The 22,410-nt window shown below is 40.7% G+C and overlaps 2 protein-coding genes across 16 annotated transcripts in view; both read right to left on the reverse strand.

Moving 5' to 3' along the window:
- Positions 1-22,410, reverse strand: part of RABGEF1 (RAB guanine nucleotide exchange factor 1) — a 1,203,668-nt gene that overhangs the window by 431,749 nt on the left and 749,509 nt on the right. The window lies entirely within an intron of this gene.
- The window catches only part of TPST1 (tyrosylprotein sulfotransferase 1), a 144,715-nt gene that overhangs the window by 103,523 nt on the left and 18,782 nt on the right, over positions 1-22,410 (reverse strand). For all 4 annotated transcript variants that reach the window (XR_004433011.1, XM_033193402.1, XM_033193401.1 and 1 more), the window contains exon 2: positions 9,472-10,417. Coding sequence is in view for 3 of the 4 variants with exons in the window: in XM_033193402.1 (XP_033049293.1) it covers positions 9,472-10,316 (845 nt within the window). In the remaining variant the exon portion in view is untranslated. The remainder of the gene's footprint in view (positions 1-9,471; positions 10,418-22,410) is intronic.

Below are 22,410 nucleotides of genomic sequence, written 5' to 3' on the forward strand. Positions count from 1 at the left end.
AGATGACTCCTTCAATTTGACAAAATACAACCTTTGTGGTGGGCTACCTGGAAAATAGTTCCCAGTAATTCTGTCATATAAAGGACTCTTTAAAGAAATTAAGGGTGTGCCTAATAGGTCCTCGCGACTGAACAACAGGGGCTCTAGGAAGCTTAAGAACATTGTCCCTCAGCCATCTGAGAAAGATCACAAAGTAAAGAAGGGTGTACCTTAGATTTGTAGGTGTGACTATTACCCAATGGAATCAACACCAATGAGTTTCACAAAAGACTTACAAAGTTTTTGAGAAAATTATATCAGCAGCAACACTGCCAGGTTGGACCAAAAAAACCCAGAAATAGTACAACATGAAAAGAGGCCACTAGACTCCCAAAATTCTACTGGCAGGAAGCAGACTGATAAAAAACTACACAGCTGCTAACTGCTACCTTTCATGAAAAAGGAAGAATAACTCAGAGATGGAATCAAGAGTCAGGAGGGCAGGAATTATTCCTAGGCCGTGAGACCAATCAAGGAACTTCTAACATCCTGGCTGGATTTCAGAATTGATATGGACCAGTGACACTTCTGTGCCTCCCATTTTCCCTCCTTTAAACAGGAATGTCTATTATCCCATGCCTGTTCCACCCTTGTATACTGGATATAGGGAAAGGAGAATAACTTGTACCTTTAATGTTACATTTCTATAGATTGAGTGGAACTGTACACAAGGAACTATATTTTAAAAACTTTGGCCAGGTGCAGTGGCTCACACCTGTAATCCTAGCACTTTGGGAGGCTGAGCCCAGGAGTTTGAAACCAGCCTGGGCAACATACGAAACCCTATCTCCACTAAAAATCAAAAAATCAGCCAGCTGTGGTGGCACACAACTGTAATCCTAGCTACTCAGGAGGCTGAGGCAGGAGGATCACTTGAACCCAGGAGGTTGAGGCTGCAGTGAGCCACGATTGCACCACTGCACTCCAGCCTAGGCAACAGAGTGAGACGCTGTCTCAAGAAAAAAAAAAAAAAGAAAGAAACTTCACCCATAAGCCTCATTCATAACTGGACCTGATTTAGATGGTAAGATTCTGGACTGTGAGCTGATGCTGTAACGGAATGAGACTTTTGGAGACCTGGAGAAAGGGGCAAATTAAGAGGGGCATACGCAAGAGACATGAGTCACTGGGGGCCAGAGGGCAGGCTGGAAGGCTGCTTCTAAAACAGCACCTGATGGTTCCCAACTCCTGGTATTCCTACCTTTGTGTAATCCCGTCTACTTGATTTTAGCTGGGCCTAGCAATTTGATTCTAATTAATATGGCAAAAGTGATAGGATGTCACTTCTGAGATAAGGTTGCAAAAGATGTAACTTCCATCTTCTTTACCTTCTCTGGCTCTTTTTGCTTGCCAGCTGCCATGTTAAGTAGCCCTATACAGAAACATACACGGCAAGGAACTAAGGCCCTCCACCTATGACAGATAAGGAACTGAATCGTGCCAAATACCACATGAACTAGGAAATCATTCCTTCCCCAGTCCAGCCCTGATGCAGTCTTGTGAGGGACTCTGAGGCAGAAGATCCAGCTATGCTGTGTCCATATTCCCGACACACAGAAACTTTTATATAATGTTTGTTGTTTTCAGCCACTAAATTCTGGGGTACCTTACTACACAGCAAGAAAAAACAAATACAATATCCATTAACTGTGAAAACTCTTAGTGAACTAGAAATAGAAGAGAAATTCTTCAACTTGATAAAAGGTATCAACAAAGAGAAAGAAAACTAACAGCATATACAAATAATGTACATTAAAATAAATACAACAAAATTCATTAAACATATTCCCTTTAGAGTGAACTCTGTTCTGGGAAAAAAAATAAATCTTTTTCCTTCATTTCCTATACACAGGATATTTAGGAGTAACTAAACAGTTGGTATAAGCACAGTCTTCTTTATAGAAAAATATCATTAATGAATACAGAAGGAAATTTTAAATTAGACTACCATTTGGCCAGACTTAATAAAATAGTAGGCCTGGGCAATGATTCATCAATGATCACTAAAACCATTAGGCAGAAGACTAAAAAAAATTGTACTGCTTCATGAATCACATTCTTACTTAAATCCAGTTGGTTTTTTTTTTAAGCAGAAGAGAATCTGACAGTACTACAAGTACAATGACCACTAAGTACAGTTTGGTGCCACAGCCTTGATCTGTGCTAAGGCATCCAGAGTTTTCGGCTCTTCTGCACTATCAGCACAAATGTCAACAGAATGAAAATTCAAATAACATCTTAGTATTATTGTGAAAATAGTTTTAATCTTGCAGATCTCCTGGGAAGGTCTGAAGGATTTTTTTGGTATTCTGAAACCATAATTTGGGAACCTCTAGTGACACACAGAGAAGTATTTATAGATGGAATGATGTGATATCTTGTATTTGTTTTAAAATAATAATTCAGCAGAAGTTGGGGGAAGGAAAGGAGCTAACAATACTGGCCTACAATGGTTAACTGTTGGTATTGGGAATTCTGCTTATCAATTTATTTTTGTGTCTGGAATTCTGCATAATAATAAAATATCGTTTAAGGCATTCCCTTTAAAACATGATTTCTCAACCTTGGCACAACTGACATTTGGGGCCGGATAAATACTTTGTTGTAGTAGCTGTCCTATAATTGCAGGATGTTTAGCAACACCCCAGCCTCTTTCTATTTAAGGCCAGCAGTATCACCTCCACTTCCCCAAATGTGACAACCAAAAAGTCTCCAGACATTGCCAAATGTCCCCTGGGGAACAAACTGCCCCCACTTAAGAAGAACTTTTTTTTTTTTTTGAGACGTTGTCTCGCTCTGTCGCCCAGGCTGGAGTGCAGTGGTGTGATCTCTGCTCACTCCAAGTTCCGCCTCCCGGATTCACGCCATTCTCCTGCCTCAGCCTCCCAAGTAGCTGGGACTACAGGTGCCCAGCTAATTTTTTGTATTTTTAGTAGAGATGGAGTTTCACCGTGTTAGCCAGGATGGTCTCGATCTCCTGACTTCGTGATCCGCCCAATTCGGCCTCAAAAAGTGCTCGGATTACAGGCGTGAGCACCCAGCAACAACAACTGTTTTAAACCAAGGTTGCTTATTACTATTAGAAGTCCTAGCTTAGGCAAAACCACAAAACATTAGGAAAGCTGCAGGATATAGATATACAAGTCATTTACAATTGTATACACCAGCAACTAACAGAACATTTAAAAACAATACACATATTGGCCAGGCATGGTGGCTCATGGGCCGATCATGAGGTCAGGAGATCAAGGCCATCCTGGCTAACATGGTGAAATCCCATCTCTACTAAAAACACACACACACACATACACAAAATCAGCTGGGTGTGGTGGCCAGTGAAAAGCAAGAAGTACTAGCTGGAAGCTTCTAAGAAATATCCTCAAAAAATACTAAACGCCATTTGTTTCACATACATCCACCCCTGCTGTGCTGCTTAGAATGTAGATGAAATGACTGGCACTCCAACTTGGATCCTGGGAATGATGGAGACAAAAGCTGGAAGCAGCCTAGATGCCAGATGACTGCAGAGCTGACAAAGCAGCCCTGGTCTGCCTTCTTCTACATAACAGCCATTATTTGGAAATCTTTGTTATTTTGGATCTCCATTATTTGTAGAGAAATCTAATCAAACTAATAAATGATCTGATATCCAACTTCTAATGTTTGCTACCAATTGCTATATTCTCCAAGAAAAGTACAAATGTTGCCTTATTAATTCATGTTCTGGTTCTGCTTCTTCTCAGTCTTTCACTGACACACTTTGAAATGCAGTGTTTCATCAGCTCTCTGATTTCCTTTCACAGCCCACTTTACTGTCACTTGTATCCCTTGTTTATTCAATTCCTCCTCTCCAGTTAAGATGTCTCAGTCACTTCTGTCTTCAATATAACTTGCAAAAGGAGGCTAGGCACGGCAGCTCACAGCGGTAATCCCAGCACTTTGGGAGGCCAAGGCAGGAAGACTGCTTGAGGCCAGGAGTTCGAGTCCAGCCTGGGTAACATAGTGAGACCCTGTCTCTACCAAAAAAAAAAAAAAAATTAGCCAGGCATGATGGCATGCACCTACTAACAGGAAGCTAAGGTGAGAAGATCGTTTGAGCCCAGAAGTTCAAGGCTGCAGTGAGCCATAATCTTGCCACTGTACTCCAGCCTAGGTGACAGAGCAAGACCCTATATCCAAAGGAAAAAAAAAAAAGACACAACCCCAATAGCATCCTTAGGCAGTGCCTTCACAAAGGAGAAGTTTTCACAAATAAACAGACTTGTTCTCTGATAGTTTCATGAAAGAAAAAAAAAACACTACATGTAATATTTATAAAATTCTTCTGGGACATTTCAGACTGAGCTAGTGGAGCTCAGATGATCCCAATTTGCCTGCTATTAATTTTCCATGCTATTAATGCTCATAATCTTTGTGAATATTGTCTGTCATTCCCTTCACTTGCTCAAAATATTTTTATCCTTAAATTTCAGAAGAATTTCAAGTGGCTATTGAGTTTTCTGTTAATCCCATAAGATGTAAGAATTTTAAGTTTCCAAACTGACAAAGATTCTTTGTGTGACCAAACTTCAGTCAGGTTCCTGAACCTTCTCCTAGGACCATCAGTGCACTTCTTTATAAAATCCAGTTTTAGGCTGGTGCGGTGGCTCATGCCCGTAATCCCAGCACTTTGGGAGGCTGAGGCAGGTGGATCACGAGGTCAAGAGATTGAGACCATCCTGGCTAACACAGTGAAACCCCATCTCTACTAAAAATACAAAAAATTAGCCAGGCATGGCGGTGGGCACCTATAGTCCCAGCTACTCAGGAAGCTGAGGCAGGAGAATGGTGTGAACCCGGAGGGTGGAGCTTGCAGTGAGCCAAAATCGCGCCACTGCACTCCAGCCTGGGAGACAGAGAAAGACTCCGTCTCAAAAAAAGAAAAAAAAAAATTCCAGTTTTAGCAAAGAACCCTGCCAAGGCAGTTTAGCAAGAACCTCCGACCCTTGATAACTAATCACTCTCAGGTTTCTCATCCTCCACCAATCCCCAGGTGATGTCTGATCACCCTGGTCTATCTTCAGTGAGAATCCTATCAGGTAAATTTAGCCAGAATGCCCCTGACCCCTGATGTTTCCTCATAGTAATTTTCCATCCACTGACCCTCACCTTGCTCCCTGGCTATAAATTCCCACTTGCCCATGCTGTATTCAGAGTTAAGTCCAATCTCTATCCCCCACTGCAAGACCCGATTGCAGTGGTCCCTGTATCTCCTGCAAAGGTGCTAAATAAACACTGCCTCATGCCTTAGCAAGTATCACTGAATAATTTTTTCTTTAACAAAACTAAATTTCACTTTGGATAGTAAAAAGAAACTGTGTTATAAATTTAATAAATTACTAATTATTCTTCCTACTTCCTCAAAATATCTCCATTTCCAAAAAACCTTTTGCATTATTTTCACTCATTTATTTAGTCTTTCTTTGCTTTTGATCTGATTTAGAGGTTTTTTTTGTCTGCTTTACTTATTAGAAGCTGTAGAGTGTCAGTTTTAATATTCTTATTTGTTCTCTTGTACTTATCACTACCATTATCTTTTTCATTCTAATTTATTTGTGTTTAATAGTTGCTACATTCTCTTTCTGCTCTAAGTGTAGATAAGAACTCGTCTCTGAATTGTAGTTGTGATTCCTGCACTTGTTGTCTAAGCATCACTGTTACATTAATCTGCTTTTCTGGTTTTGCTCTTTTGACCTAGCAAACTTGATTTTTATTAGTTCCAGGTAATTTCATGGTATCATAATGAGTTTAATAACAGAAGTAACTGTACACTCTTGTAACTTCCCAAAAGTTCCCTGATGGAGACAACTAAAATTCCACAAAAAAATCCACAAACCATGAGAAAAGGGCAACGTTAAATAGCCTCAAACTTTACTTCTGCTTGACTGTTCTGTAACTGGAACTGCCCAGAGAAGCAAGAGATGCCACCCTGACGGTAAATAATTGGAAATTTCTAAGCAAAGTAAAGGTTAACTTTCATAGTTAACAACACAAGAGGCAGAACTGTGAAAGCCTGCTGATATCTCTATTTTTGACAACTTCTATAAGTGTCCCTAGGCCATCTGGTGACATCTTCAAACCTTGAAGGTTACCTAAATATTTAAGTATTGTAATACTACGTAATACTAAGTATTAAAATATTTATTTTAAACAATTTTCCCAGAATAAAAATGTTTAAATAAAAAGAAAAGCACACAGGATGACTGACTCTAGGTGATAAATTCTTCATTACAATGAACATGGGATATTTACAACTTGGTACTATGTAATAATTTTGTATGTTTCTGCCTTATTCCCCATTAAGCAGTTTTTGAAAGTAGGGATTCAATCTTAAAAAAAGAAGTATAGCTCGTTAGGTATAGTGGCTCATGCATGTAACCCCAGTACTCTGGGAGGCTGAGGTACATGGATTGCCTGAACTCAGGGGTTTGAGACCAGTGTGGACAGCATGGGGCTCTACCAAAACTACAAAAAAAAAAAAAAAAAAAAAAAAAAAAGCTGGGCACAGTGGTGCATGCCTGTAATCCCAGTTACTTGGGAGGCTGAGATGGAAGGATCACTTGAGCCTGGGAGATGGAGGTTGCAGTGAGCAGAGATCGTGCCACTGCACTCCAGCCTGGATGACACAGCAAAACTCCGTCTCAGAAAAAAAAAAAAAAAAGGAAATATGGTCTAGTTTAGACTCACCTCAACCAAAGGAGTTCTTGTTTTATACTGGAATTCTGGGTAAGATTTTCTTTCAAAAACGGGTTCAAATATTATTTTGCTTTTAAGTCTTAAAAAACAATTGTAGCCTACCAGAAAATACTAAAATACCAAGTGTTGGTAAAGATGTGAGGCAACTAGAACATGTTCATCTACAGTACAGCCATACATGAATGATAGAGACACTTTGGAAAACTCTTAGTATCAAACACACACACACACACACACACACACACACATACCCCTTGTCATCCAGCAATTCTATTCATTGGTAAATACCTAAAAGAAATGAATGCGGCCGGGCGCGGTGGCTCAAGCCTGTAATCCCAGCACTTTGGGAGGCCGAGACGGGCGGATCACGAGGTCAGGAGATCGAGACCATCCTGGCTAACACGGTGAAACCCCGTCTCTACTAAAAAAATACAAAAAATTAGCCGGGCGAGATGGCGGGCGCCTGTAGTCCCAGCTACTCGGGAGGCTGAGGCGAGAGAATGGCGTAAACCCGGGAGGCGGAGCTTGCAGTGAGCTGAGATCCGGCCACTGCACTCCAGCCTGGGCGACAGAGCGAGACTCCGTCTCAAAAAAAAAAAAAAAAAAAAAAAAAAAAAAAAAAAAGAAATGAATGCTATATCCACCAAAAGTAATGTACAAGAATGTTCTCAGCAACTTTTATCCGTAATAGCCCCAAACTAGAAAGACCCCAAATGCAAAAATCTTGGAATAAGCATTAGTAGCTTCTACTCATGATTGTGACACGTTAATTTTTGACAAAACATAGAGCCTTACAGGGCCTCCATTCCACATACTGAAATGCTAAGTAAGGTCTCTTTGCTTTCTAAAATTCATTAATTCATAATATAATTTCTATGAATTTTCTTGGCCTTTATGCTTACCTTAAATATAGCAAGTATATACACAAGATGTTCTCTTCCTGATTGGCACCAAAATTTAACCTAAGCATATCTCTTTAATCCCTACTAAAGAGGCTGGTGGTCTAACAGCTCCTTTTATATTAGCAAATGTAGGTGGCATCCGTGCCGGGCCAACATACAAGCACAAAGACTGAAATACCTAATGCAGGTGATTAAAAATCAATTATAGTCTATTATCTGGTAATAATAATAAACTGCAATCAGAGTAGCCAGAGCTGAAATTTTCTTTGAATCAATAAAAACAACCTAGAGCCACTACAGTGATAGTATGTCATAACTTATAATCAATAATTGAAAGCTCGGTATAGGCAGGCAGCTGTTCCTTTGAGATTATCTACATAAGAAATCTATTTACTATACAAGTTCTATACAGCAAAAAAAAAAAAAAAAATTAAGGAGATATTCCTTGGTGAAAGTAAGAAGGGCACACAAGGAAAGTATATTGCTTTTTCTTCTTTTTTACAGGGGTTATATATTACTTTGATAAATGAAAAAAACCAAAAATATAGTTATAGCCAACTTTTCTTCATGAAGAGATGCTACCTCAATTTAATAGTAGTTTCCATTTTTATATCCTAATTCCAGGTATATAAGTCATCAAGACAGGTGGGAGGGTATACTAGTTGTCACTTCATAAGAAAAGCAGCAAAATGTTAAAAATCATCATTTAAGAAGTTTTGAATCCAAGGAACTTCTTGTATGGATTAGGCTTCCAAATTTTGGAGATTCTCTAGCCTTTTGTAAAAAATAAGAGAGGTTATATCCTTCAGATGACAAAGGAAGCACGACACGTAGTAAAATGCCATGGAGAAAAGCACGACCTCATGGAGACCAGGGCACACATATTCGAATTCTGGTCTTGCCATCTAAATCTGAACAAATTGTTTTAATCTTACTGTGACTCAGTCTACTTGTCCATAAAATGAAGAGATTAGGTTAGACGATGCTTTTATTTTTCTCTACCACTAAAAATTTCAAAATGCTTATAATTCACTATGTGCTTATTAACATGATATACGCACTTCCTGATTTTAACCTTTATCCACAAAAAAGCCGACTATCCTCATTAACAACAATATCTAGAAATTAGGGGCCGGGCGCGGTGGCTCAAGCCTGTAATCCCAGCACTTTAGGAGGCCGAGACGGGCGGATCACGAGGTCAGGAGATCGAGACCATCCTGGCTAACACGGTGAAACCCCGTCTCTACTAAAAAATACAAAAAACTAGCCAGGCGAGGTGGCGGGCGCCTGTAGTTCCAGCTACTCGGGAGGCTGAGGCAGGGGAATGGCGTAAACCCGGGAGGCGGAGCTTGCAGTGGGCTGAGATCCGGCCACTACACTCCAGCCCGGGCGACAGAGCGAGACTCCGTCTCAAAAAAAAAAAAAAAAAAAAAAAAATCTAGAAATTAGAAATCAGAAGCCACTAAAACTGAATGATGAACATTAAGGTCTGAGGCCTTGAAGAAGGCTTTTCACCGCCTGTAAGTTGGGTTTGTATCCATCAAACAAATAAGAGGGCCACGATATATAAATGAAAAAATGAAGTATAAATAAGTGAAAATCCATAATAAACTAGCAGAGAATTAATAAAAAAAGAAACCTCATCAGTGAATCTGTATCTGTTCCAGAAAAGGCCTTCAGTTTCTATATATACATACACAGGTACATACACACATATATATATAAAACACATACATACATATGTATAGATTATTAGCTAAATATAGAGTCAAAATAAAAAAAGTCTTCTACTCACTTTGACAGAGACACTCCCCCAGCTTTCCCAATCATCTCTTCATGGTGCAATACCGAATAGTTCCATGGAATCTGGAGGAACTTTAAGAGTGTTCTCATCCATCGTTCAGGATGTAAGACAAGTTGTTCATAGTGAACCAACATGCACTTTTTATAACCAACCTCCATACACTGGTTATACATGGTCTCTATAGCACGATTCCACTTGGTCAAACAGTCCCTATAGCTGTTCAGGTCAAATCCAGCTATAGTAACTTTTCGAGAAATCATCGAATGTACTGATGCCCGGCCATCTCGGACCATCAGGAGAAATTTGGCATTGGGGAATAACCTAGCAAGGTAAGTTAAAGATTTCAGGGCAAAAGGATCTTTATTACATAAATAAGGGGCTGGCTCCCCATGCTTAACAATGATTTCTAGTAAGAAAGCTTGCATGGCAGAATCCAGCACTTCATCAGTAACACCAGCCTCATCCAGGCGGATCTTCTCTTTACTTGACCGTGACCACATCTGCTTCAGGGCCAGGATTCGGGGAATGACCCTGGTTTCCTCTCCACAGCGAATGTCAGGATGTGCATCCAGCATGGCCCTCATCAGTGTGGTTCCACTCCGAGGCACACCTCCAATAAATATTAAAGGCATATCTTTGTGATAGGCAAAGGTTTTGTTGGCTTTGAGGTCCAGACCAGTTCTCACAGTGGTCCTTGTGCTCTCCAGTTTGACTGGCTGGCTACGTTCCTCTATCCGGTGATGGCATTCCATGGCATGCTGGCCCAAGTAAAACACAGTCACAGAACTAATCACCAGACATGCCAATAGTAAGTTCTGCTTCAGCTTTCCAACCATCTTGATGTGGTTATCTTGTTATTAAACAGATATTTTGCTCAAAATGATTTTCGGAAAATGTTCAGGCCATGGAGAGTCTACTTCGGAAAGATAACCAACATCTAGTAGAGAAAGGAAAACGTTATTTTATCATTACATTGAGATTGCTTACAAATCAGTCACCAGTTATCACCACTGCATTTTAGGTAGAAAAAAGCTGAAACAGTCTTGGATTCTCTGATATTCTTTTTTTTTTGAAACGGAGTCTCGCTCAGTCGCCCAGGCTGGAGTGCAGTGGCACGGTCTCGGCTCACTGCAAGCTCCACCTCCTGGGTTCATGCCATTCTCCTGCCTCAGCCTCCCGAGTAGCTGGGACTACAGGCGCCCGCCACCATGCCCGGCTAATTTTTTGTATTTTTTTTTTTTTTTTTGAGACGGAGTCTCGCTCTGCCACCCAGGCTGGAGTGCAGTGGCTGGATCTCAGCTCACTGCAAGCTCCGCCTCCCGGGTTTACGCCATTCTCCTGCCTCAGCCTCCCGAGTAGCTGGGACTACAGGCGCCGGCCTCGTCGCCCGGCTAGTTTTTTTGTATTTTTAAGTAGAGACAGGGTTTCACCATATTAGCCAGGATGGTCTCGATCTCCTGACCGCGTGATCCGCCCGTCTCGGCCTCCCAAAGTGCTGGGATTACAGGCTTGAGCCACCGCGCCCGGCCTAATTTTTTGTATTTTTAGTAGAGACGGGGTTTCACTGTGTTAGCCAGGATGGTCTCGATCTCCTGACCTCATGATCCACCCTCCTCAGCCTCCCAAAGGATTCTCTGATATTCTTAAAACAAATTTGAGCAAAATTTGTTTTACTCAGTATATACAGTATATACAAATTTGAGTAAAAATAAATCAATGTCTATAATCGGAAACAGCTTTTGTTAATACAGTAATTCTGAAACTATGTACCTGGTAAAGAATGGAAAATAAATAAAACTATTTCTTTCAGTGAGTCAACCAAATATTTAATAAGCCCAAGAATGTCTGGAGTCCAACTCAAGGCTGAACTCTGCCATTCAGACTTGCCTCATCTCCAAGCAGTTATTAGCTCCACATTCTAACAATGAGAAATTATAGAAGAAACATGAAACAACTTCCAAATCTTTAACAGAGATTCAGTTTATTATCCCACAATTTATTTAGGTACTACAGACCAGATACTCAGGCTCGACTGAGGACCAACTTTTAAAAGGAAAACAGTAGAGTAACCTCTGCTCTTGGGAGACAAAGTCTTTTGACAGACAGATATGTAAACAATAACAATAAAATGTGATGAGTGCCTCAGTGGAAATATGCAAAGGGACAATGGGAGCATAATGAAAAGGAGCATGTAATTGACCTGAGGAAGCTGTAAAAGTTTTACAGAAAGTAGGAGGGAAGGACCAGGTGCAGCAGCTTACACCTGTAATCACAGCTCTTTGGGAGACCGAGATGGGAGGATCGTCTGAGCTCAAGAGTTCGAGACCAGCCCAGGCAACATACCGAGACCCCGTCTCTTTAAAAAAGAAAAGAGAAGAGAAGGGAGGGATATTCTAAACCAAAGGAACTTGTGTGCAAAAGCACAATGGCAAGACAGAACATAGCATAATTAGGTGACAGGAAGAAGTTTAGGAGAGCTGGTGTATAGGCTGCAAAGAATATTGTATGTATAAACATCTGTGATCTAATCCTCAGAAGGACAGGTAAGATCTGGACACAGGAAGCACTCTAAGCTGCAGGTACACAATGACCAAAGGCATGGATGTGCAAAAGCAGAAGAATGTATATGAAACAGCTGGAGCTGCTAGTTTAGCTAGAACAAGGGTATACAGTGGGAAACAGACAGCAACCAGACTACATCTACACCAAAATAATTTACCCTGAATCCTCAGAAGGCAAGTGTGGCAGTTAATTTTATGTGTCAACTTGGCTAGGCTTTGGTGCCCAGTTGTTTGGTCAAACACCAGTCTAGATATGGCTGTGAAGGTATATTTTAGATGTGATTAACATTTAAATCAACAGATTTCTAGTAAAGTGGATTACCCTCCATAACACAGGAAGGCCTCGTCTAACAGGTAAAGGTTTTAAGAGCAAAGACTGAGGTTTCCTGGGAAAGAACTACAACATGGAAACCCTGCCTGTGTGTCCAGCCTGCTACCCAGTAGAATCTGGAGTCAAGACTGTGGCAGGCCAGGTCACTAACGCAGGCCTCCATAACAACTGTTTCAGTACTGACTGAGTGGTTCAGTTCAATATTAAAAGCTAAAAAAAAAAAAAAAAGCCAGTGCCGTTATACAACGGCTGGAATGTAACAAAAGCCCACCAAGAGTTTTGCCTAGGCCTTTCCTGGGCCTTAAAGCATGACAAAATAACGAAGGAATTCTTAACAGGACCCATTTAGGATTAAACGAGTTTTATTGGGGGTCTGAAGAAACTCCCCAGGCCTCCACAAACAAGTTTATTGGAAGTCTGAAGGAACTCCCCAAATCTCCGTGATTTAGCAGGAGACAAGATAAGGGTAATCACCCCAGCACCTAGACCCATTTAGATTAAGTAAACTTACTGAGGCTCCAGCAAATGCACTTCAGGACTCAGACTTTAGTTACAGATCACTTACATCTTTAGATGAATGCACACTTACATGCAGACATATAGGTCAGAAGGTACATAAGCTCAGAAAAACTTTGTAATTTTAAGTTGGTCTGGTGATAATTTCCAGGCCTCCCTGTAACCGGTTACAGAAATAAAAACTCTCTTTCTCCCCAGTTCATCTGCATCTCGTTATTGGGCCACAAGAAATAGTAGCCCGACCCTCAGTTTGCTCTGGGAACAAGACTGCAACATCAACTCATCTCTGCCCAACTGCCCTATGAATTTCAGACTTGAAAGCCCCACAATCACATAAATGAATTCCTTAAAATCAGTCTCTTTCTCTCTCTACCCCCGACCCCTCCCCATATATACAGTAGGCATGCGTGTTATCTACCACTCTAAATTCAGTGAGATCCCTTCCAACCCACTAGCAAAGCAGCCAGTGCTAATGGTTTGCCTTGCCCTGACTACTGGTTGTTTTTCTGTAAAACCCTAACACAGGGGTTCGGTTTTGTTTTTCTGGAGAACCCTGTTATGCCCAGACCGTTTATTCCCCGAAGAAGACCACCAGAGTCCAGAGTCAAAGCCAAGCGGCAAGGATCTTTAATGCAAGTTCGAACTTGGTCCCTCCCTTCTACAACATACAAGAGGGCCTGGAACAATGCGTGCGCTTGCTTTTTATAGCTCGAGGTAAACAGGACTTGTCAGGTTACAGAGGAACAAGGCATTTCTCTAGGCTACAGCATTACAGTTGGTTTACATGTTAATGTGAAGTTATGCTTTTAGCAGCCTTCTTATCGGTTCCTGCGCTTTTACAAACGGTTGTAACCTTATTGGAGCTTCCCCAGGTGTTGTTTCTGAGATGTGTGTGGGGGGAATGTGTTTGTGTTGGGTTCAGGAAGTCGGGACAAAATAGAGGGATGTGTTTGTACTGGGCCCAGGACTAAGATATGTGGCAGACACCGGTAATTAGAACAGAACAGAGCAGGACAGAGACTTTCACAACGTTTGTCCTTACAATGTCTGGAGTCTATAGATAACCTAATCGGTTAGGTCCGGGGTCGATCTTTAACTAGGCTCAGGGCGCCGCCCGGGCTGTTTGCCTGTGGACTTCATTTCTGCCTCTTAGTCTCTTCATTTGATCTCTTTCAACCCTAAATATACCTGGGGAAATGACTAACTACATTAAAAAATGCATTCTGAGAGGGAATACTTCCAGGTACAGCCTAGTGAGAAGGTAGTTAATTCCTCTCCCCAAAAATCAATGATAAAGCTGGGTGAAATGGGCAAACCCTTTCAGTGCTCTGGAAATCCACCAGAAGAATAAAACAACCTGAGAAGCATTATGCTTGAAAAACTGCTAAAAGGTAGGTAAGAACAATGAGAGTCTGTGTAAGGTTACTCCCACCTCATCTACCCATTCAGTAGGTACAGAGGTTCTGCAAGGCAGAGCAGGGCAAGGCAAAACATTAGGACTGACAGTTTCGCTGCTGGGGTGGAAGGGAGTTTGCTCGGTTTGGAGTGGGTAAGAGCACACATGCCCACCTGCACTGTGAGTAAGAGAAGGAGCAGGTGGGAGGTCTGAGAGGGTGAACAGCTCTAGAAGGCGAAGGTTGCAGTCCGGGTGGGGCACATTTGTTGGCCAACCCTGAAGTGGCATGCAGGCACAGAGGAGACATGAAACGACTGGCTGGAAAGTAAAAGACAAGGCAGATCCGAAAACAGCCTAAACTTTGTATGTGCTCCCTACCCACAGAGGTCTACTGGCAGAGGACGAACACCTTACTGGCTCCAGATGTCTGAAGCAACCACTATCCGAGCATTGGGTGACCACTGATCACTAAGCTATGCAGACAGGAAGGCAACTCCTAGAAAGCCATGCTTAAAAATGAAAACAATTATAAAGTATGTGCACACTTTAAGTATATATACTTAAATAAAGTACATATACTTTATACTATATATACTTTATATAGATATAAACAATCCTAAAAGTGTGTGTGTATATACATATACAGATATATATGAGAGCAACATCAGCATATGTTTAAATGACAAGGCAAATTCACAGAATCAGCAGAGTGAAAAAGCAGGGATTTAAGTGCAAGCTTACATGAAGGAACTTTTTGCAGTGACTGAACTGTTCTAAAACTGAACTGTTGTCACAGTTGTACAACCCTATAAAATCTACTAAAAAATTATTGAATTACACCCTCATACTTGCGAAAGGAAAATAAATCTTGGGGCCCCCAAATCACTAAGCTAAAGGGAAAAGTCAAGCTGGGAACTGCTTATGGCAAACCTGCCTCCCATTCTATTCAAAGTCATCCCTCTGCTCACTGAGATAGATGTATATCTGATTGCCTCCTTTGGAAAGGCTAATCAGAAACTTAAAAAAATGCAACTATGCATCTCTCACCTATCAGTGACCTGGAAGCCCCTTCCCCACTTCAAGTCTTCCTGCCTTTGCTTCCAGCTGTCCCACCTTTCCAAACGGAACCAATGTACTTCTTACATATATTGATTGATGTCTCATGTCTCCCTAAAATGTATAAAACCAAGCTGTATCTCAACCACTTTGGGCACATGTCGTCAGGACTTCCTGAGGCTGTGTCACGGGCGTGTTCCCCAACCTTGGCAAAATAAACTTTCTTTTTTTTTTTTTTTGAGACGGAGTCGCCCGGGCTGGAGTGCAGTGGCCGGATCTCAGCTCACTGCAAGCTCTGCCTCCCGGGTTGACGCCATTCTCCTGCCTCAGCCTCCCGAGTAGCTGGGACTACAGGCGCCTGCCACCTCGCCCGGCTAGTTTTTTTGTATTTTTAGTAGAGACGGGGTTTCACCGTGTTAGCCAGGATGGTCTCGATCTCCTGACCTCGTGATCTGCCTGTCTCGGCCTCCCAAAGTGCTGGGATTACAGGCTTGAGCCACCGTGCCCGGCTGGCAAAATAAACTTTCTAAATTAACTGATACCTGTCTCAGATTTTGGAGGTTCACAATATATATATAAATTACACTTCAACACAGCTTCTTTTAAAAAAAGGAATTCATTACTAGAGAAATACTTCCACAGTCTCAGTAGAATACAACAACTAAGAACTGGTTCTTGTTTATTCATGTGTATGATTTAATCATTCATTCAATATATGTTTGAGCACATAGTTTTGCGCCAGGCACTATATAAAGCTTCAACAAAGAATCACAAAGACTAGGTTGAGATTAAAATATCAGCTTAAAAAACTGCAAAGAAAAAAGTATTAAGACAATTGGTGGCAATATAGTATTAAAATGTCTATGCACAACATTGTATCCATTATAATAAAAGACACACTTAAGATGTTCTCCTAATATTCAATTTAAAAGGAGCCGGGTAGAAAGAAAAGGAAACAACGGCAAGAAAAGAGAATAATGTAGAAAACAGAGAAGAGTCATCCTATTATACAATAATATTTTGGTTAAAGAAAGTAAAACCATATTGCAGATTCAAAAAAAGAAAACTTCTGGCTGGGCGTGGAGGCTCACACCTGTCCCAGCACTTTGGGAGGCTGAGGTGGGCAAATCATGAGGTCAGGAGATCGAGACTATCCTGGCTACGGTGAAACTCCGTCTCTATTAAAAATACAAAAAATTAGCTGGGCATGGTGGTGGGCGCTTGTAGTCCCAGTTACTCGGGAGGCTGAGGCAGGAGAATGGCGTAAACCCGGAAGGCGGAACTTGCAGTGAGCCGAGATCCTGCTACTGCACTCCAGCCTGGGCAACAGAGCGAGACCCCCTATCAGAAAAAAAAAAAAAGAAAGAAACCTTCCCTGAATGTAAACAGATACTATAGATGTAAGGGTCTACACGTCTATTGAGCAAAACAAATGATAACAGACCCAATCTGGACACAACTTGGCAATTCTAAGCATGAAAAATGCTGCAGGCTTCCAAACAGAAAAAAGGAAAAACGCAAAGGACCAATAACAAACTGACATCTGATGGCACTACAACATTAAATGCTTGTCCTATGGTTTCTGCCTGTGTGTGTGTGTGTGTGTGTGTGTGTGTGTAGCCATGCTTTTCTTTATTTTTCAAACTTGCTCTAAAGGACTTCTATGTTGTTCTTCTAACTGGGAAAAGATAAAACAATATTTTAAAAATAAAAAGAGGCCGGGCGCGGTGGCTCAAGCCTGTAATCCCAGCACTTTGGGAGGCCGAGACAGGTGGATCACGAGGTCAGGAGATCAAGACCATTCTGGCTAACACGGTGAAACCCTGTCTCTACTAAAAAATACAAAAAACTAGCCGGGCGAGGTGGCGGGCGCCTATATAGTCCCAGCTACTGGGGAGGCTGAGGCAGGAGAATGGTGTAAACCCGGGAGGCGGAGCTTGCAGTGAGCCGAGATCCGGCCACTGCACTTCAGCCTGGGCGACAGAGCGAGACTGCGTCTCAAAAAACAAATAAATAAAATAAAATAAATAAATAAATAAAATAATAAAATAAAAATAAAAAAAAAGAACAGTCTTTCTTTTAAAACGGCATTTAGGCTAAAACCTGAAGAATGAGTAGGAATTAGTGAAGAGAAGAGCATTCCAAGAAAAAGTACGTGGATATGCAAAAGCCATGTAGGCGTTTTAACACATTCAAGAAGCAGGAAGTAGGCCAGGCACGGTGGCCCACGCTTGTAATCCCAGCACTTTGGGAGGCCAAAGCGGGTGGATCACCTGAGGTCAAGAGTTTGAGACCAACCTGGACGACACGGTGAAACCCTGTCTCTACTAAAAATATAAAAATTAGCCAGCCGTGGTGGTGCATCCCTGTAATCCCAGCTACTCAGGAGGCTGAGGCAGGAGAATTGTTTGAATCCGGGAGACGGAGGTCGCAGTGAGCCAAGATAACCCCACTGTACTCCATCCTGGGTGAGAAAGAGACACTCGTCTCAGAAAAAAAAAAAAAAAAAGCAGCAGGAAGTCGGCCAATGAAGCTGCAAGGCAGTGACCAATAGGAAAAGTGGGTGAAAGGTCAAATTGGACAGAGGTCAGATCATAAATCTTGTGGGTCAAGTTAGAGATATGAATTTTATGATAGATGTAATCAGGTATCACTGATTTGAATACTTCAAGCAAGGAGTTACTTTCTCCAATTTATGTTTATAAAATCTCATTCTAGCTAAAACAATCTTAAAAAAGAACAAAGTTGGAGGACCCCCATTTCCCAATTTCAAAACCAAATGCTATAATCGTAAGACAATGTAGTACTGGCATAAAAATGGACACACAGATGAATAGGACAGAATTATCCAGAAATACAATGTTTATGGGAAATTGATTTTTGACAAGGGTACCAAGACAATTCAGTGAGGAAATAAGAGTCTTCTCAGCAAATGGTGCTCAGGTAACTGGATATCCACATGCAAAAGAATGAAGCTGGATACCTACCATACACCGTTCTTAAAAATCAATTCAAAATGAATCAGACCTAAATGTATGAGCTAAAACTATAAAACTCTTAGAACAAAACAAAGGTATAAATCTTCATGGCCTTGGGTTAAGTAGTGGTTTCCTAGACACAACACCAAAAGTACAAACACCACCACCAAAAATGGACAAACTGGACTCCATCAAAATTAAAAAATTTTGTGCTTCAAAGGACACCAGCAAGAAAGTGAAAGACAAACCAAAAAATGGGAGAAAATATCTGCCAATTATATGCCTGATAAGGGATTTGTGTCCAGAACACATAAAGAACTATTACAATTCAACAATAAAAAGATAACAATTTAAAAATGGGCAAAGAATCAGAATACGTATTTCCCCAAAGAATATATGCAAATGGTCAATAAGCACAGGAAAAGATGCTCCACATCATCATTCTAGGAAAATACAAATCAAAATCACAATGAGATACCACATGACACCCACTAGATGACAACATGGGCAGTAACAAATGTTGATAAAATGTGGTTAAATTAGAACCCTCATACACTGCTGAAGGGATTGTAAAATGGTGCAACCACTTCAGAAAACACACTGACAGTTTTCCTCAAAAGGCTAAACACAGAGTTACTGCTGAGGTGGGAGAATCACTTGAGCCCAGGAGTGTGAGACAAGCATGGGCAACACAGTATGAGACCTCGTCTCTACAAAAAATAACTTAAAAATTAACCAGGCATGGTGGTGCGTGCCTGTGGTCCCAGCTACTCAGGAGGCTGAGGTGGAAGGATTACTTGAGCCTGGGAGGTGCAGGCTACAGTGAGCCATAATCACACCATATCTCCAGCCTGGGGAACAGAGTGAGTCCCTGTCTCAAAAAAAAAAAAAAAAAAAATTAATAAGAAACAAAATAAATAAAAAAAATAGTTACCATGTGATCAAGAAATTCTACTCGAGTACTGAAACACATCTCCACATAAGAACCCTATGTTTACAGCATTGTTAGTCATAGCCAAAAAGTAGAAACAACCAATATGTCCATGAACTGATAAATGGATAAACAAAATGTGTTATATCCACAAAATACAGTATTATTCAGCCACAAAAAAGAACAAATACATGCTACAACATGGATAAACCTTGCATCCACTTCTATCACTTAAAGATGTTAAGTGAGGGCCAGGCGCGGCAGCTCACACCTGTAATTCCAGCACTTTGGGAGGCCGAGATGGGTAGACCACGAGGTCAGAAGATCGAGACCATCCAGGCTAACACAGTGAAACCCTGTCTCTACTAAAAATACAAAAAAAAAAAAAAAAAATTAGCCGGGTGCGGTGGTGGGTGCCAGTAGTCCCAGCTACACAGGAGGCTGAGGCAGGAGAATGGCGTGAACCCAGGAGGCGGAGCTTGCAGTGAGCCGAGATTGCGCCACTGCACTCCAGCCTGGGCGACAGAGCGAGACTCCGTCTCAAAAAAAAAAAAAAAAAAAAAAAGATGTTAAATGATAGCAGTCACTCATGAAAGACTACTTACTATATGATCCCATTTACATGAAATGTCCAGAATAGGCAAATCTGTAGACAGTAAAATTAATAGTTGCCTGGAGCTGGAGGGTGGGGGAAGATGAGGAGTGACTAGGTTTTTTGTTTGTTTGAGACAGAGTGTCACACTGTCACCCAGGCTGGAGTGCAGTGGCGCAATCTCGGCTCACTGCAACTTCCGCCTCCCAGATTCAAGCAATTGTCCTGCTTCAGCCTCCCGAGCAGCTGGAACTACAGATGCATGCCACCATGCCCAGCTAATTTTTGTATTTTTTTAGTAGAGAGGGGGTTTCACAATGTTGCCCAGGATGGTCTCGATCTCTTGATCTCATGATCCGCCCGCCTTGGCCTCCCAAGGAGTGACTAGTAATGAGCATGGGTATTCTTTTTGAAGTGATAAAATATTCTAAACCTGGACAGTAGGGAATTTTATGGTATGTGGATTTTATCTCAATAACACTGTTTTTAAAAACCACTAAACACTTACTAGAATGGCTAAAATATACTGACCCATGCTGATGTGGATAAAAAGCAACTGGAACTCCCACATTTTGCTACTGGGAATGCCCAATGATAGATATATCTACTGTGAAAAAGAGTTTTGCAGAGTCCAATAAATGTAAATATATACTTACCATACAACAATGGCATTCCTGAGCATTTATCCTAGTAAATGAAATCCTGTTCACCCAAAACCTGTACATAAATGTCTATAGCAGCTCTAGTCATAATCACCAAAATCTAGAAATTATCCCATGAGTTAATTTGGACAAAGTGTGACATTTTCACTGCTGGAATAGTACTCAGCAATAAAAAGGAACAAACTCTTGATATGTGCAACAACTTGGATGAATCTCAAAGGCATTATGCCGTGTGAAAGAAGCCAGTCTCAGCCAGGCGCGGTGGCTCACACCTGTAATCCCAGCACTTTGGGAGGCCGAGGCAGGCAGATCACGAAGTCAGGGGATCAAGACCATCCTGACTAACACGGTGAAACCCCGTCTCTACTAAAAATACAAAAAAATTAGCCAGGCGTGGTGGTGGGCGCCTGCAGTCCAAGCTACTTGGGAGGCTGATGCAGGAAAATGGCATGAACCCAGGAAGCAGAGCTTGCAGTGAGCTGAGATTATGCCACTGCACTCCAGCCTGGGTGACAGAGCAAGACTCTGTCTCAAAAAAAAAAAAAAAAAAAAAAAGAAGCCAGTCTCAAAATTATTCCTTTCATAAAACATTCTCAAAAAGACAAAACTATAGATCAGTGGATGCCAGGGGACTGTGTGACTATAAAGGGATATAACTGGGGTGATGGAACTATTCTGTATTGTGACTGCTACATGACTCAATATATGTATCAAAGTCACAGAACTGTGCATAAAAAATTCTATTTTATTATGTAGTAATTTCAAAAATTTTTTTTAATCAGAAGAGATTTGAGGGGAAACATGGGGGAAGGAGGAAGATAGATGGCAGGAGAGGACCAAAAACAGGAGTTTGTGATCCTCAATCTTCCAATTAATGTTTCTGATTGAACAGATAATAGATTCAATGGTGACAGAAATATATGAAGCAAACAACTTACAGAGAAATGATCCTAGAAAAAAACAGTCTTGTATTTTCCATCTTATGAACACTTAAATAAAAATTCATTTAAAATCTGAACAAAGCAAACCAAACTCATTCACTGAATGAAAGAGAAGTGTTCTTACTGATTCAATAAGCTTATGAATCCAATACGGTTGATTTCATTTCAACCATTTATACCGACAGTTATACAGGAATGATTCTTCTAGTATACTCTATTTATTTAGGGAGTTACATATATGATACATGAGGAAAAATAAATATTTTGTACTATTTTAAATTACACTTAATTTGCCAATTTCTGATACATGTCAGAATGCAACAGGTAATAAATGATTCAACTTCTTTCAAATATTGCCTTAGTTGATTTGCTGAAAGAGCGCAAGAAAATAAAATTTCCTTAGCAACAATTCAATTGTAGGAAAACAAGATAATTACTTTTGAAAGTAGAGATACAAAATATTCACCAATCAAAAGTTAACATGAAAGGCTTCTACATTACTAAAGCAGCAACCAATAGTTTCTGATACCCTCTAACGACTTCCCATTAAAATACCCCCAGTATTGAAAACTAATTTTGAAAAACAAAAAAAGAAACCTGAAATTCCCAGCAAAATACATACAAAAACTAAACCTGGAAATATACTTGTAATGCATTTCCTTGTCCAAAAATATACTTGTAGATCATTTTAATGACTGCATAATACTCTACTGAAAGGATTTACCTACATTTATTTGGCTGATTCTCTATTATTATTTGCATGTTTTAAAATTTTCATTACTGTGATATACTACTATGATAACTATTCTTGTATTTACAAGCATCTTTACACACATGATTGTTTTCTTAAACTAAATTTTAGAGGAGGAATTGTTAGGTAAAGGAGGGTGAAGTATGATTGACTATAAAGGATTTAATAAACATTTGATTCATCTCTTTCTCATACCCAACATACAAATCTGACCA

This window comes from Trachypithecus francoisi, unplaced genomic scaffold (genome assembly GCF_009764315.1).
Source record: "Trachypithecus francoisi isolate TF-2019V2 unplaced genomic scaffold, Tfra_2.0 Lachesis_group4, whole genome shotgun sequence".
Taxonomy (NCBI): Eukaryota; Metazoa; Chordata; class Mammalia; order Primates; family Cercopithecidae; genus Trachypithecus; species Trachypithecus francoisi.